The sequence below is a fragment of the Microplitis mediator genome, chromosome 8 (assembly GCF_029852145.1).
Source record: "Microplitis mediator isolate UGA2020A chromosome 8, iyMicMedi2.1, whole genome shotgun sequence".
NCBI lineage: Eukaryota > Metazoa > Arthropoda > Insecta > Hymenoptera > Braconidae > Microplitis > Microplitis mediator.
Genome location: NC_079976.1, coordinates 919,236 through 936,435, shown reverse-complemented (window position 1 = coordinate 936,435; position 17,200 = coordinate 919,236). Strand labels below are relative to the sequence as shown.

At 35.9% G+C, this 17,200-nt stretch overlaps 2 protein-coding genes across 3 annotated transcripts in view; both read left to right on the top strand.

Annotated features, from left to right (window-relative positions):
• The window catches only part of LOC130672817 (serine/threonine-protein kinase WNK4-like), a 46,462-nt gene extending 42,998 nt beyond the window's left edge, over nt 1-3,464 (top strand). Inside the window, exon 7 of the mRNA XM_057477570.1 lies at nt 3,207-3,464. Within this exon, the coding sequence (XP_057333553.1) occupies nt 3,207-3,449 (243 nt within the window). The 3' untranslated portion in view covers nt 3,450-3,464. The remainder of the gene's footprint in view (nt 1-3,206) is intronic.
• LOC130672818 (uncharacterized) overlaps nt 1-17,200 on the top strand; it is a 54,933-nt gene that overhangs the window by 25,266 nt on the left and 12,467 nt on the right. Inside the window, exon 1 of one of the 2 annotated variants that reach the window (XM_057477572.1) lies at nt 8,252-8,269. The exons of the other annotated variant lie outside the window; for it this stretch is intronic. The gene's annotated coding sequence lies outside the window, so the exon portion shown is untranslated. Of the gene's footprint in view, nt 1-8,251; nt 8,270-17,200 lie in introns of those variants that run through there. 2 annotated transcript variants of the gene reach the window in all.

Here is a 17,200-nt window from a genome sequence, read left to right as displayed (position 1 = left end):
GGGTAGGGGTGTTCCAATGTGTTCGTACTCCTGCTATACATATATACATTTATACATATAGATATACATATATATAAAGGAATAAAGATGAACGGCCTATGGACGGGCCGCTATCTGCACCGCTGGAACAGAAACACGCTCGTGGCGCGACAGCTCCTGACAAATGACGGCTCGAGTGCCGTTCTCTCGTTGTCTCTCTTCCTCTCTCCCTGTGGCCCCTGTGCCCGTTAACTCTTCTCCCTTCAGCCACCCCGTCTCCCTCTCCCTGTTCCCCCCTGGTCTACTCACCGATCCCGTGACACCCGCGAGCTCTCGTCTGCACTCCGTCCACGGGCCCGACGCATGATTAAACGAGGAAAACTAAATTCCCACCCGAGTACCAAACGTTTTCACAGCCATACCTCTGTCTCTTGTTTCCACTTGTTTCCGCTAACAATATCCCCGTCTCTCTTGTCACCCGTTTTATTAATTCTCCGCCGAAAATAATTTCATTCCAGCCCGATACCAAACGATCCACATGAGACGCCTCCACTCGCCAGTAACTAAACTCATGTACTCGAAAAAAAAACCACATATTCTATTTTATTTATGCGCTTTTTTAAACTCTTCCATTCCCAACTCCAACTCCCCGTAATTTTTTTAAAAAATTTATCGACGTCAAAATGTTATTCAACTTTTATTTTCGCCCAGTCATTGAGCCACCAGCTTATATATATGTAGGCAGATAATTTCACAAGAGCCCGCGAATTATGCGGGCAAAATAATTGGAATGTAAACGGTGACGCGTACCTGCGACGAAACAACCGTTCACTGTCTCATCTCCCCCGCTACTCGTCTTCATACATATAAATATATATAGCAACGCTGGTTTATAATACACAGAAAGGAGGATGACGGAGAAGATGGACGAAAGTATATACGACAGGCAGGAGTTTGATTCCCCTTTTATACGGTTGCCAACTTAAAGGTATAAAGACGTTCTCCGATCAATAATTTGTTATGCATACTCCGAGACTGAAAATTGCGTTCAATTTAGCCAACCGGCGTTTCATTTCTCTTCTTTGTCCTCAGCCTTATTTTATCGACTACATAAATATAGATGTTCCGATGCTTAAGCCATCGTTGCTTAGCATAAAATATTATAAAACCTTAAATAAAACGCGAGGCTAAAACCCCGGCGAATTTTTTACCCCGTTAAATTTTTTGCCGAGCGCACGCAACATAATAACCCGTGCGCGTACATAATATATAAAAGCTACTGATACTTGTATCTATATATTTATTATCTATTGCGCACATACATTGCGGTAGTTGCAGGTATCCGGCAATAACGGTTTCTTCGGATTTATATTTATACATTATCCATATACATATATATTAGACTGTTTCATATTAAGCGACTATTTTTTTTTTTTTGAAGAACTTTGAAAAATCGAAAGGGTATGTTAAAATATGTTGACAGTTAAGATATGAGCTCTTAATATTGATATTTAGAGGTGGCTGTTTATAATTTTCGGTTTTTCATTTAGTAACATGGTAAAAAATACATAACTTCCGAAAAAATCAAGATACAGAAAATTTCTTCCCAAACATTTTGTAGCAAATTTACCGACCTACAAAAAAGGTCTTTTATGATTTTTGCATAAATTCAACCATTCACAAGATAACCGACGTCAAAGTTTGATACAATTCGAAGAACTTGTTTTTGCTCGTTCTGAATTTTATACCATGTCGACTAATGAGAATTCAGCAATTCTTAATATAGTTTTTTGTAGGAAATTGAATGCTCTACAAAAAAAGTCTCTTATCATTTTTTGATAAATCCATCTGTTCAAAAGTTATTGGAGCATGAAATCAAGTTAGAGTAAATTTTTAGATCTTTTTACTTTTCCGGCGAAACTATCGGACTTATTATAAAATGTCATAGGATATTTTTTGTAGACGACTTTATTATCTAGGAATTATCATTGATAAAGTTTTTTGGAATTCTGCATTGTTTTCTAGTTATTTCCATTTTATTGCCAAGCTCTTAAAATCGATAAGAATTATTTTTTTTTCGGTGCTTGGCAATAAAATGGAAATAACTAGAAAACAATGCAGAATTCCAAAAAACTTTATCAATGATAATTCCTAGATAATAAAGTCGTCTACAAAAAATATCCTATGACATTTTATAATAAGTCCGATAGTTTCGCCGGAAAAGTAAAAAGATCTAAAAATTTACTCTAACTTGATTTCATGCTCCAATAACTTTTGAACAGATGGATTTATCAAAAAATGATAAGAGACTTTTTTTGTAGAGCATTCAATTTCCTACAAAAAACTATATTAAGAATTGCTGAATTCTCATTAGTCGACATGGTATAAAATTCAGAACGAGCAAAAACAAGTTCTTCGAATTGTATCAAACTTTGACGTCGGTTATCTTGTGAATGGTTGAATTTATGCAAAAATCATAAAAGACCTTTTTTGTAGGTCGGTAAATTTGCTACAAAATATTTGGGAAGAAATTTTCTGTATCTTGATTTTTTCGGAAGTTATGTATTTTTTACCATGTTACTAAATGAAAAACCGAAAATTATAAACAGCCACCTCTAAATATCAATATTAAGAGCTCATATCTTAACTGTCAACATATTTTAACATACCCTTTCGATTTTTCAAAGTTCTTCAAAAAAAAAAAAATAGTCGCTTAATTTGAAACAGTCTAATATATATATATATATAGATATGTATGTACGGGTGTATGGGTGGCTGAAAAAAATGAAAAGCATGTACTATATTTTATAAACCGCAGAAAGTTCCTTGAGATATTCGCGGAGGAAAGGCAAAGTACTTAACCGCAAAATCGCCGCGAGCTTTTTCCCTTCTTTATCACTCACGTATTCTAGAAACCTGGATAAACTTTTAATAACAAAGCGAGGGAGAAGCCTCGTTATGTTATGATATTGCGTGTTGGATAGGGAATAATAATAAATGCCAGAGCCCCGCGGATTCGAGGATAAAAGATTGACGTAAAACCGCAACACAAGAACCGCTCTAACCGCTAAATTATACCGGTAAAAGAAAACGCGCGATTCATTATCAATTAAAATTTTTTATTAAAACCTACACAGAACATGGACCGGCGAGTTGTAGCATAACCTTAACCTTCGCATAAAACTACTCGATGCCAAAAGAAACTCATTGAGATTATTCTGTTTCAGGATCCATCCTCCGTGAGTATAAGTCAATTATTCTTTAACAGAAACATATTTATGTTTTGGGATAATTATTTATTGTGTTATTTTTACGCTCAACCTGCCGCCAAATTGCTGTCAACATCTGCAGGGTGTAAGTATTTATTTAAATTGCTCTCTTATTATTTCATCTTTTTGGCGCCCAATTTACCCCACATGGATTTTTTCCCAATAACCGGTCATATTAATCCGAAATTATTTAGAAAATAAAGAAAAATTATCATCATTAAATTGACAAAATTTCGAGAAAAATTCCGTCTGCCCCAAATCCCTACAGTGTAAAAAAATCGGTTATTACACAGAAAAAAAGAATTTCTTGGCGCAAGAAATATTTCGTATTATGAATTGAAGACAAAAATTTTTCTTGGCTCAAGAATTTTTTTCTCGCCTAAAAAATTTTTTTCTTGTTCCGAGAAAATTTTTTCTTATCCCAAGAAAAGTTTTGTTTTCACTTTATAATACAAAAATTTTCTTAGAACAAGAAAAAATTTTTTGCGCCAAGAAATCCTTTTTTTCTGTGTAGACATCTGGCGCCCACGCACTCTTTAACATTGACATAAAATTGTAGACAAATGTTCTTTTGATTTTTCCGCTAATTGGTAAATCTGACGCATAGTCAATTTTTGAAACAACAGAAATTTTGTTTCCTGCATTTGAAATCCGATTCGACTTCTGATCATCGAAAATAAAACAAAATTTCTTACAACCGCTGAACGACCTATTGGCGACCGTAGATACTGATTATAATATAGTAGATATATATGTTGATATAAATATCTGATGATATTAATGGAGGATTAAGTAGCGGAATGTGGCCGGGAACATGTTAGAAATATTTAAACTGACGAGGGCATGATGCATTTGAGCAACAAGACACCTCACACGTCGTAAGTACTATTAGCGAGCCATCAGCAGTAAAAGAGCAGAGACTTATATTATAATATAATACATATATATATTTAGTAATGGCCCTAGCGCGTGGCCCTTTGTCGCCCGTCCATAAATCCGTGAGAATACAAACCCGATAAATCGTGTAGATCGCTCGGATTCGCTCGGTGGGGGAGGCTGGAGGATCTGAAAACGATGGGACCGATAAGTGACGTCTCTATAAGTAAAAGGTGAACGGCGCCCGCGTCTCGGCGGGGGTCCCAGACGTCGTCGGAGACATCAGCGCTGCGGGCGGCCATTGTCTCAAGTCCCATATACGCTGACCGGTGGTGGGGGAGCTGGGCCTAGCCGATCTCCTCTAGGACTAAGTGAGTAAAAGAAATTCCCTGACACACACTGGGGGTCCTTTTTCAGGCATCCAGTGGTTTCTTTAAATTAATAACCGAATACATTTGGCTCGTGCGCCATTATTTCTTACAATATATATATTTATTAACGTTGATGCCCGGTTTATTTTTATTTATTTTTATTATCAACCGCGACGCTCTTGCCAGCCATCAGCCACCGGCACCTAATTTGTGCTTCCAATTATAAATATTTTAACTCACACCCTTGTTATATTTATTTGTTTATTAATTACTTATTTCGACAGCTACAAATCCCGAAGTTTTTTATTTTAAAATTTATCTTGTCGGTCTTCGAGTAGTGAAAAATAATAATTATTTATTTTTATTTCTTGGGTGTCGTTAATACAAATAGTCTCGATGACGGAAGGCGTAGTAATGACTTACGAACGTCAAGCTGACAAAATTACTGAAAGAATGCTATGTCATTATACATATATATATATGTATTTATAAATATTTTGTCTCATGCATGAGCCAGATGAAATTTCTTGACATTAAAAATCCAACGAGCGACAGCCATTACGGCAGCTGATACTTGTCATTATTTTTATTAACATAATGACAGTCAGACAACTCAATTTGCATGGAAAATCACACGATCCTTTTTATCTAATATACATATGTTTATACGTTGAATAAATTTAACATATTTATTATTTTTAATCCTCACTTTGTTTATCGAACAACAACAACAACAATTCATTTTTAGTTTTGTTGGCTCGATAATTATTATTATAAATATAAATAATAAGTAAATACATAAACGAGAAAATTACGCGGACTCATCACGTGAAACTTTCAGCCGTATCTCGTTTTAAATCTGCGATGAAAATTATCGGATAATTATATCCATTATACAGTACTGTAATTTAACTTTAATCGAAATGAATTAAAACTAAAAATTCAGTGAGCTGAATTTTTTTTTTCTCATTAATTTGAAACTCGATATTTTTTATAATTTTACGGACAAAGTATCACTTTTTTTTTTATCCGATAGTAAAAACAAATAATAATTATTATTACACGGAGAAAAAAATATAGTAAATTTTACTAAAAAATATGAGAATAATTACTAAATTTGGATAGTAATCTTGAAACGCTTATGATTTATATGAAAAATTCATAAACAGATTAGCATATTTTACAAGTCGTTTAGTAAATTTTACTACTCAGAAAAAACAGATATCTTGAGTCAAGAAAATATTTTTGAAGACAAACGTTTTCGGGATTCAAGTCAAGATTTTCTTGAGCCAAGAGAATTCGTCTTGGTTGGAGAAGATTTCTACTTTATCTGAGAAAATTTAGGTCTCCAAAAAAATTTTCTTAAATCAAGAATATTTACCTTCAGTCGAGAATTTTTTTTTTGTGTGTACCCCATTTAGTAAATTTTGATTATTATTATTATTATTATTATTATATATCATATATATATATTGATTATTATTATTATTATTTCTGTCATCTGTATTGGTGTTGGTGTGGATTTTTATTTTTTAAAAAATCATTTGATCCAACCGAGATTCGAACCCTGATCTCCCGCGCGCGAGTCCTTTCCAATGTGTGACGGCCCGATGTGTCCTTTGAACAAAAGTTTCAGAACTTGTAATACATGTTTGTATATACTATCCCCTCCAACTTTTAATTTTATCTATACATAGTAGAATTTACTATACAGATAGTAAAAAAATATAATCGTGTTAGCAAAAAATACATTGCGAATAGTAATTTTTAATATTTTGTATAGTAAAAAATCCTGTATTGTATTAGAAAATTGATTTTCTTAAATTTGAATTTATTAATAGTACTTGATAGTAAAATTTACTATACAAATAGTAAAAAATATAATCGTCTTAGCAAAAAATACATTACGCATAGTAATTTTTAATATCTTATTATGTAATTATTACTAACTAGTAAATTTTACTAAACGTTTAGTAATAATTACAATACAGAATGTATTTTTTCATATCTCTTAGTAAATTTGTAATTTTTACTATACTTTTTTCTCCGTGTTGAAACTCGATATTTTTTATAATTTTACGGACAAAGTATCACTTTTTTTTTTTTCATCCGATAGTAAAAAAAAATAATAATTATTATTATGTAAATAGTGAGAGTGAATTTTTTAAGTACAGTAGCCTCAATATTTTTTTTTTTTTTTTTTTTTTTTTTTTTTTTAATGTGGCTGTGGACGGAATAGTGACGCCACAGGCAAACTGTCGGAGTATAAAGAGTGCATAAAGTAACATTTAACGCGCTTAAGCGAAATTGCGAGAATCGGAGGCATAGAAGCTGATGCACAAGACGGTGGAGTGTAGAGGGAGTTACGTGGCATTAACATACCGATTTACATAATGCGTATAATTCAAGTAATTATTGAGGGAAATATACACAATTTAATATAATGGCTGATGCTTAAGCTCATCGTCTATCTACTCGAGTAATCTCCGATCTCTGTCGCTCTTTTGCTATCAAAAATTAACTCCCTGTGTTTATTATTCATTATCCTCAAGATATTAACTATTTCATATTTTTATTTATTTGTCAACGACTTTGTATTTCATAGCTTATTTATTTATAAAATCAAATTATTACCAGGTAATTTACTTTTTTTAATGACTAATTTTATTTATTTAAATTTAACGTTTTATCGTCCGACGATCGGACGTCTCATGAAACTTTAACTAATAAATATTTTAATAATTACGCGATTTATAAAATTATTTAATTGGAAGACGTAATTAATAATAACAATAATAATGATTATAATTAATAACGAAGATTCGAAATAAATTAAATATTTAAAAAATAAAACTTGTCAATTTAATGGTAACATGAAAAAAAAATTTGACCACTTTCATGACATTAAATTCGTTGGTACAACATGCAACTAAAAATATATATACATATATATTGAATAATGATACGAAGCGTATGTATGAGGGTTAAAAAAAGACAAAAACCCGGTAAAAGAAGTGGATTGCGTATGAAAAAGGAGGAGAGCTTGAGGACACGAAAGAGGGGGCCTACTCAACTGCCCGACTGGCCGCGTATCTCGAGATCTATCTGAATAATAACGTGTACGACAACATGTCAAATTATACAGAGCCACGAGACACTCGTCGGTATACATACACGCACTTAAACAACTCATAATTGCGAGTGCACGCACACCTGACATAGAAAAATATAACTAAACATCATCGCAACTTATGTATCCATGCCCATACCCATGCCCATACCACTTTCATATGTACTTACATTAATAATTATTACTATTATTTATCGCGCCGACTCCAAATTCGGATCGCTTCCCATATCCTCATTCATTCCTCCATAAATATTGCAGCCAATCCAATTATTCCCACGTTATCGCGTCTAATTACCTTGTATATTTATCAAACTTTATACTTTTTTCACGACGTACCCGTTCTCCTTCTTGTTCCTCTTCTCCGTCTATTTTTTTAATCGTTATCGATCCACGACAATTAAATCCCCACAACGTCACGTTGATCATGACGGATTACTTTACCAACAAGTTATTACAGTCAAACTCAACTATTTAAATTTATTTAGATTTTTTTTATACGCTCTCGGAAGTTGTTAATTTAATGGAAATTTTTCTATACATTTTTTAAAAATATTATTTCTTAATTACTATAATGCTTACTAATTACGTTTTTTTTCCATGACCTGCCTCTGGATCATCGGAAATCACACGCATCAATCCAGTATGTAAGTAAATATTTTTTTAATTTTCCCGAGTCAAAATATTAGACGTAAATTGAACGTTCTTAACGTTTTGGACGTAGATTGGAGTATCATAAATTGAAAACATATTTATCATAAAACTAAAACCTATTGATACTTTGTATAAGAAAACATAAGCATACCAAAAAATTTTTTTCATCGATTTTGTACTCCTGGATTACAGTCGCGTCAATTCCCTAAAATTTTGTCGTCCGCTTTTCTGGCTCTTAAATAAAGAATTCGTATTTTGAAAAAAAATTTTTTTCAGTTTCATACTTCTATCTTTAACACTATAGGGTAAGAGCACCAGTACCCAGCCCCAAACCAGTAGCCAGCTACTTCATATTAAATTATATCTATATATATTTTGAGCCAATGTTAAAGTATATGACCGGCTGGCTACTGGTTAGAGACTGGGTACCGGTGCTCTTACCCTATATGTATATCTGTTCATATTATGATATCAAGGTGATGAAAATTGTGATTACAAATATTGAAATAAATTAATTGATGTTATCATTAAATTAAAATCATAACTCATGAAATTACCAATTTTTTATGAACCAAAATACAAAAAAATCGTTCAATTTACTTTCAAAACGTTCCCAAGTCGAAATTTAGAGCCTTCTAAAGTCGGACCTATTTCGGACTTGGAGGCTCTAAATAAAGTCTGTTTCTATGTAAAATTAGGTCCGATTTTGGTCCCCGAGGTGCTACAAATTTCCGTTTTCGGTACTTGCGGGCTCAATCTAGGACCTGATGAAAATTAAAATTAGGTCCGATTTAGGGCCTATTATTATTACGGGACTAATATTGTCGGACTTGAAGGCTCAAAATCGGACCTCTCAGTGAATGTTAAGACCTCCGGGTTCAAAGTCGGAGCTACAGGACTACAGGGCTCTAAATCGGATCTACTTAGGGCTTTAGGGACCTATATAGGCTCTAAATTTCGACTCGGATTAAGAACGTTCAACTTACGTCTAACATTTCGACTCGGGTTTAAATAATAAAACCCGCGATTAATTTCTAGTCAAAGGATCGATTACCAAAATGAAAGATAAATTTTTGAATCGCAATAATTTAGTGAGTCGTCTGTGTGATGACGCGGATAGAAACACTGATAATTATCGAGCATGAGGTTCACCGACACTAGACTAGCAAGTTGCGGCGGCGCTACCAGTTTATCGCGGTATCGGTACTATTTTTCCCATATGGAGGTTATTCGGCTGCTATGGGTTATATCTATGTCCTAAAATATATATAGAGTAGCTTGGGGTTAATAGAGTGGCCGGTGATGCACGAGCGACGCGGCGCTGCGGCCAGAATGCGGCTTACCACACGCCAGCTGCCCGTTATCCGCAAAAATCTGTATCCTACGCCCTTTACTCCACATCCAGACACACATACGCACGTGAATTTCCACTTGTACAAAGTCCTAGTACATCGTGTGTGCCACCTTTACGCCGCATAATATCATTTTATCAATATATATACAGCAACTTGTTAAATTGTTTAACACGATGAGAAAACAACCCGAGACTCCAGACTACTCGAGTCCAATAACAAACGATTTTAAAAAATACGAATAATGAGGAGAAATTTTTATATGCATATCCGTTCTCACGTAATGGTGTTGTTTAGTTTTGTTAGATTAGTTGAGTTTTTTTTTATTCATTTCACTATTTTTTTTATTTTTTGCGCACAATCTCGATATGTTTCATTGTTATCAGTATTGAGAAATCGTCAATTTTTCTTGCACGACTGGGTAACATCCCTTGTGTGTTGCTGCTTATGAATCTCTTTCGCATTATTCAGGCTATAAATATTCATCGACATGTTTTTAAAATGAGTTTTTAAAAGTAAAGAACGTCTCAGAAACCGACTTCCTTTTGATACTTTGTAGCGGCTTAGCCTTGCGTAGTGCCGGGATTTTTATTATAACTGCAGATTGTGGGCATTTTTTTTCAGTCTGGGAGCTGATTTTAATTTCGGAAAAACATCTCAAAGGATTGTCGACTGTTGCATTAAGAAGTCGGAATTTATCGGAGGGAAATAGTTAGCGAAATCAATCGGGTGAGCGCACTCTGATCGATCATCAGCCGGAGGAAACGATTTAATCTACCACAGCCCGAGACAATGAGAACAGTGGAAAGATTAAGTAAAAAGCCTTCATCTTAACACATAATGGTTCTTTTCCTGGCGTCGTGTTTGATGTTACTCAATTACCCTTACTCACCCAAGAATTACACCAGACCCGTGAACTCTTTGAACTCACGGCTGCATTGAGAATCCCCGAAATTTTTCGCTTTATGTTTTATTTTAATTATTTTATGGGCCTTTTTATCGCTTAATTGCCCCGTCAAAATGCCAAACAGTTCGGAAAAAAAATTTATGTATCCTAGTTTTTTTTATTTTTACTTAAACTCTCCTGTCTTCCGATCAAAAAGTACTCGAGTAATTTTTATTTCATTTTTCAAACAATATTTCATTAAAATTATTATTATTATTATTCATTGTTTTAAGGCCATGGAGTCATAGCTCCTTGCGGCCCTCCAAAATATATTACAATTAATGTTAATTAACAAAAGTAGTGTAATACATTATACATATGATACATAATACATACATCAATACATCACTCCATCATCAAATAAAAAATTTCATTAGAGATTTTGACCAAATCACGCATTCTCTTCGCTCAACAAGAACTCAAAACATGTTTTACGGAAAGTAGGAAAAGACGGTTGTGAAGTGCAGTATTAAGGTAATCGATTCCATATTCTAATCGCACTTACTAAAAAAGATTCGTCATATTTGGTGCTGTGGCAACCTGGTACAACAAGCAAATCATTCCGTTCATCTCCCCTGCGCGGCCTATACTCACATATTTGCAAATTATCACCAATAAGTGGCTTTTGCTGTAAATAAAGCGCTTTATAAATTAAACACGACATGAAAAAACTCCTCCTCTTTGTAGTGAATTAATTCAAGTCTTCCTGAAAATTACTTCTATTAAAAAAAAATAAACTCCTATTTTTTCTTGATTGCTTTTAAAACTGTCATATATTCAAAATATTTCTGTTAAAAATTTTAATTGGACCCGAAATTACAAATTTTCCAATGAAAAAACGAGATTTTGCAGTTTTCGAAATTTTCGGAAATGAAACCCGCGAAAAATGACGACTTTTAATATTCATATAATTTCTATGAACCTTTTCCATGGACAAATATCCATTTACATATGTACACAACAAGATCACAGAGAAACTACTAGCGTTAATATAGTTTCCATGACCAAACTTAAATTTGCATACAGCCTTAGCCTGGGAGGTCATTAATTGGTACACGTCGTGGATTAGACAGCTCTCAGAACTTGGCGTGAGCATCAACAAGAAGTTTGATTCAATTGAAACTCCTAATCCCTTGGTAGCGTCACCGATCGCTGAATAATGTCCCCAAAAAACCGCATCCGAAATACAATAATCCCTATCCCACTCCTCGTCTTCACACCGTGACGCATAAATACCTCAAAATTAAAAAAAACTCAAGTAAATAAACAAAAAAAAATGCATGATAAAAAGAATGAGGATGAAAAGAGGAAAGTTAGATCCTCGATTGGGATCTCGTATAATTTATTGCGCGATGCAAACGCGACTAGGTTCATCGCTTTTCAGGTATGTCATGAATCGGCGAGGGAAAAGATTTTAAAAATAATACCAAGTACACAGAAACCAGGAGTAGAGAGCCAGCTATAAAAGAGAGACGCAGCTTCCTTTTTTTTAACCAAAATAATAATAATAATAATAAACGTAAAAATAAAAAAGCCTGAAAATGTAGTGGCGCTGCCGTGGAGAGGCCTCGCATAAATACGTACGCAACTCGCACAAAAACTTACAAAGGCGCGCTCTTGCAAGAGATACAATCTCACGGTATGCGGATACGAGTATATATGTATATACATCCAACACAGATAAATAAAAATATGTATGTATGTGTGTTTATAAAGGCAGAGTCTGGTTGAAGTAAAAGGTTGCCCAAATAACCGCTGGTTTATGACCGAAACGATGTCAAAAGTTGATCTTCCCCCGGATTCCCGGGCGACGGGGTCTCCTGTCCCCATATATTGGGTAATATAACGTTTGTGGTGCATTAATCGTTTTAGTAAGGAAGAGAGCAAACATTAATAATGCAGAGTATAGAGACAATCCAATTGGTGTTGTGGTATATAGACACTGTGGAACTAGCTGAGAGGATCCCGGGCTGGATCATAGGTCAAAGGGCACCAGTACTAAGGGATTGGTTGATAGTCGAGTCGGTGTGTGTGTAGAGTTGTGGGTGGTGAGCTCGTTCCCAGAGAGCTGGTTTGAGGTATCGAGCGATGCCCGCGACTAATCCCCGGTTTACCTAATCGCCTAAACCCCTCGATGCTTTTGCCTCTCTGTAGCTCTGATGCTCTATGCAGCGCTCTCTCTGGTCCAATCGCTTCCAAAGCAGCTTACAATTTCACCCCTTAGCTCTCACAGTGTCTGCCTGCACCAGTGGTTTCCCTCTGATCGATAACACGGCATTATTATGGCTAAGACTTGATTCCGAGTCTAATTACTGGAGTTCACAAATTGGATCCAGTGCATCGGTGTCTGGCTCGGAGTGGTGTCGACAAATGCAAAAGGGAAAGCGGTTTAATTTGCTGATAGGGAATAGGGAATCGGGAATCAGGAGCGGGTGCATCAGATGGCGAAAGAGGGAAGCGGAAAATGTGTAAATAAAAGAACGAACGTGGGTATGGAATAATACCGTTGCAACAGGTAAAAATGTCGAGCGCGATTTATCTTTGGGAAGTGGCACACAAGGCGTAGAACGGGTGTTTTGTGGTTCGTTTTCGGCACCCGATTGCCTTTTATCACGAGTACATATGTACTACGGAAATATAATAGCTTGTGCTGATAATTTTCCCGAGTGTTGGTATCGAGTTATCGCGAAAGAAGGGTAAGCGTGACACACAAATACCAGTTTCCATACTGCGCACACAGATATCTATGACTCTGCACAGCATTTAAAAAGCTCGATTTCCATTAGCTTAACACACGTACACACACCAGGTATCGAGTGCTCGATGGGCTCTTTGCTCCCTCGCGTTTACCCTCCGAGAGCGACTCTCAGCCGGTATCGGAACGAAAAGCTTATAAGCCGAGTAATCCACGGTGAAATACCGCTCACGTCGAAATCGTCGGAGAAGTTTGTCGTATCGAGTCAGCTCGTTCATTATTCGTGACTAACAATCTGGAATTGAGACCGTATAATTTCCAATTGAGTCAATACACTCGTTTCTCCCCTTCGCGGAGCAGATTCCCATGAAACGACGGCAAAAACCAAAAAACCTTTTACTCTGAGTAGGATATCCATTAAACATTTATTCCTGATACCGAGCCACTGCTCATTCGCTCACTTAAAATATCATGATGATGATGATGATGACGATGATGCACTCAAACAATACATCTTTGTGAAACGCTTAAGCCATGTTTGTATAAATTTCCGGTAAATGATGATGAAAAGCCTGAAAGTGTTTCCTGGCTAAAACATCGACAATTAAAACTGTCATAGACGCGAGGAGAAAAGTTGCTTTGGTGATATAAGTAGTCGCTGAATGGATGTCTAATGTGTATATATGTCTTCGCTCGAGTGAATATAACTGACAAGCTAATGGTCTGCTGATGCGAATGTCTTGTCACGTCGCGGTTCGACGAATGTCCGCACCTGCCGGCAATGAGTATCCGTCTTAAAACTTTATAGAGTTAAGTACATCGCTAACTCATTGTTGCAATTGGTAGCTCTTAGCTTGCGTCACCATTAAACGCTTCAGCTTTTAAATGTTTCAATAGACGCTTGTACTGGTGGACACTTGGACACGGCCGCGAATTCCTTAAAGACCTCTCATGATTAGAGAGTCTTAATTATCGATTAGTGCCGGAATCAGTAGTCGCAAGTCGCAAGAAAGCTAAACCCCGCGCGCTCTATTATTAAGGGATAATTAAATATTCAAATGATTGATGGAATCAAGAACCGAGACCTGGAGTACTTGCGAGTCTTTCAGACCCCAGACACTAATAAGTGATGATAATAATAACCTCCAGATATGTATGCGATCTCGAAGGATAACATTGTAGTGGATGTGAGTGACGTTGATCGCTGGGCGTAACCTCGCGAATTGAATATCTCGAAACACAACATGGCTGTTGTTTTTCTTTTATTTAAAATAAACCGGGATATCACTCGTGGCTTAGCAGCTCGGGTCTAATGACACCTTTGCGTATCGTTTTCCGGCAATTGAAATAAATTAGGACGATAAATAACAACAAATCAGTGGGTTACTGGATGTGTCTTAAAGCAGTCGGGTCAGAAATGTCAGAATGAAATAGCGCGAGATGACCCGGGAGCGTCGAAGCGTCCACAGATGACCTCCAGAGCCAGTGAAGAGGAGATAGCGTTGAGTAATGTCTTGCTGGCTGGCATGGTAATAAAAATAAATAAGATAATAATGATGATGATAATAAAAAAGGAGCCAGAAGGAGTAAAATACTCTCAGGAACAAGGAAAGATATCCCTGGAGAGTATTTTCTCTCGAGTCAGGGCTCTGGCGGCGGCGGCGACGGCGGCAGCGGTGAGACCGCCACTAAATATTGTGTTCGCGCAGTGAATACAGCCCGTAGACACGTGTAAACGGCCCGCGGGATTCCGTATGAAGTAGATCGGGCCCAACGATTATACGCTAATTCAACGCAAATTCCTTCGCGGAGATATCTGTATCGCTTGCATACATCAGCGGAAAGGGCCAGCACAACAAACAGTAGAATGACCAGCATCTGAAGAAGAGGAAAAAAGTACTCGGCAACCCGGCAACCTGGCAACCCGCCGGTAGCGGCTTACTCTCCACTAACTGAGAGACGGTCAACCGCTTTCGGCTTTAATCAGTACTCTCACACAATTCTACCCAACGTGACCAACTTATTCCCCGGCGTTTCTTAAATATTTAAACAAAGCCTTTGTACTTTGTTCGATCGGATGGAAGAGGAATTTTGGAATTTTTTTGCTCGAGCAAATGGATGCCGAGGAACTAGAAAATTGAAGATGGTGTGAAGCAACTGATAAAGAGCCGGGAATACTCTGCAGGGATGGAACTGGGTAATGCACAGCCCGAGGATTTATCGTCGTGTCAGAGGCGACATACCATTCTTTTACCCTACCGGTCTGGACAGCCCGCAAATTAAGGAGCGCCAAAGTCGCGACGTGTTTCGTTATAAAGCCGAGGCTGCTTCATAAAACTTTGTTAGCAATATTAGTTTAATCACCTAGCCATACATTTATTTTTATTTTTAGTTACGCAAATTTTATTTCCATCCCAGAGGCCGGGGCGAAGGTCCAAATCTTCATAGGAAAATTTTAAAAAATACTTTTTCAAGCTTCCGGTTTCTAGAAAAATTTTTTATAGGGGAGGGAGGGGCAAAAGGGGGTAGGGTAGGCAAAACAGAGTACCCCCAAAATTTTATAAAAAAAAATTGTTATATTTTAAATGGTTTTTAAACATTCCAAAATCACTTCTGTAAATATAATTAAGCGTTACTTTGAATTTTTTGGTAAAATTTTCCAAAAATCAATTGTCAGTTGAAAAATATTAATGACGTTTGTTTTATGATAAAAACTATTGAAAATTTTTTTTCTTCTTTTGTATCCAATAAACATGTAAAATATAATTTTTCTTTATGTAAATTACTTAAAAAAAAATTCAACTTAATCAAATTCGTTTAAAATCCAGAAATTTTTTTTTTTACCTTTTTTAGGGGGTACCCCACTTTGCCCGCAGAAATGAAAAATTTTTTTTTTCAACGGTAACTGAAAATTTCTTCTATTTACTTTGAATATCATTACACAGAAAAAAATAATTTCTCGGCGCAAGAAATATTTCGTATTATGAATTGAAGAGAAAAATTTTTCTTGGCTCAAGAATTTTTTTCTCGCCTAAAAAATTTTTTTCTTGTTCCAAGAAAATTTTATCTTACCCCAAGAAAAGTATTCTTTTCACTTTATAATACAACAAATTTCTTGGGTCAAGTAAAAATTTTCTTAGAACAAGAAAAAATTTTTTGCGCCAAGAAATCCTTTTTTTCTGTGTAAAAAAAAAAGATTTAGCGTATTTGAGTCCTCGAAAACTAAGTACCCCCTTTTGCCCCTACCTCCCCTATGAAAAATTAACTCAAAAAAAAACATGAGACCAGATCAACCATGAGGCCGAAAAAAAAATAAAATTATTAGTATTATCCAACCCGGCATTAATATCCGAGGGTAGACTAAAATTAATCATGTCGTAAGTGAATTGTGTGAACGTGATTCCATAATAGCAGCACACAAAGAAGCACAGGGTTATAACAACACGTTTCGTCATTAGCCACGCAACGTCAGATGAGTTTTTCCAGCGCTAATGAGCCTCTGCAAGTAGCCGGGATGTAGACTCGAATGAAATAAAAATAAAAATAAAATAAAATAAAGATAAAGAGAAAAAAGCCGTAAAGAGTTGGGATCATATCACAAGACCAAAGTTCTTCCGTGTTGCTACCTAGCTAATGTGACACATGGAATCCATTAAATTATAATTTACAGATCAACGCAACACCTCAAGGCTCTTTTAATTATCGTCCACAAAAACGTTCCTCCTCTAATATAAATCAAATCCCAAATTTAAAAATATACCATCTCCGTCTCCAGCTCCAGCCCCAGTCCTTTGGCTTAACGACTAAATTTACCGTCACCGCGACCACGCCAGAGCACGGAGTCGACACTCGGTGGCGTAAAAAAGCTCCATTCCCACAATAAAACTCCGCAGCAAGTAACAAGTAAGCAAGTGCACTAATACGACAGTCA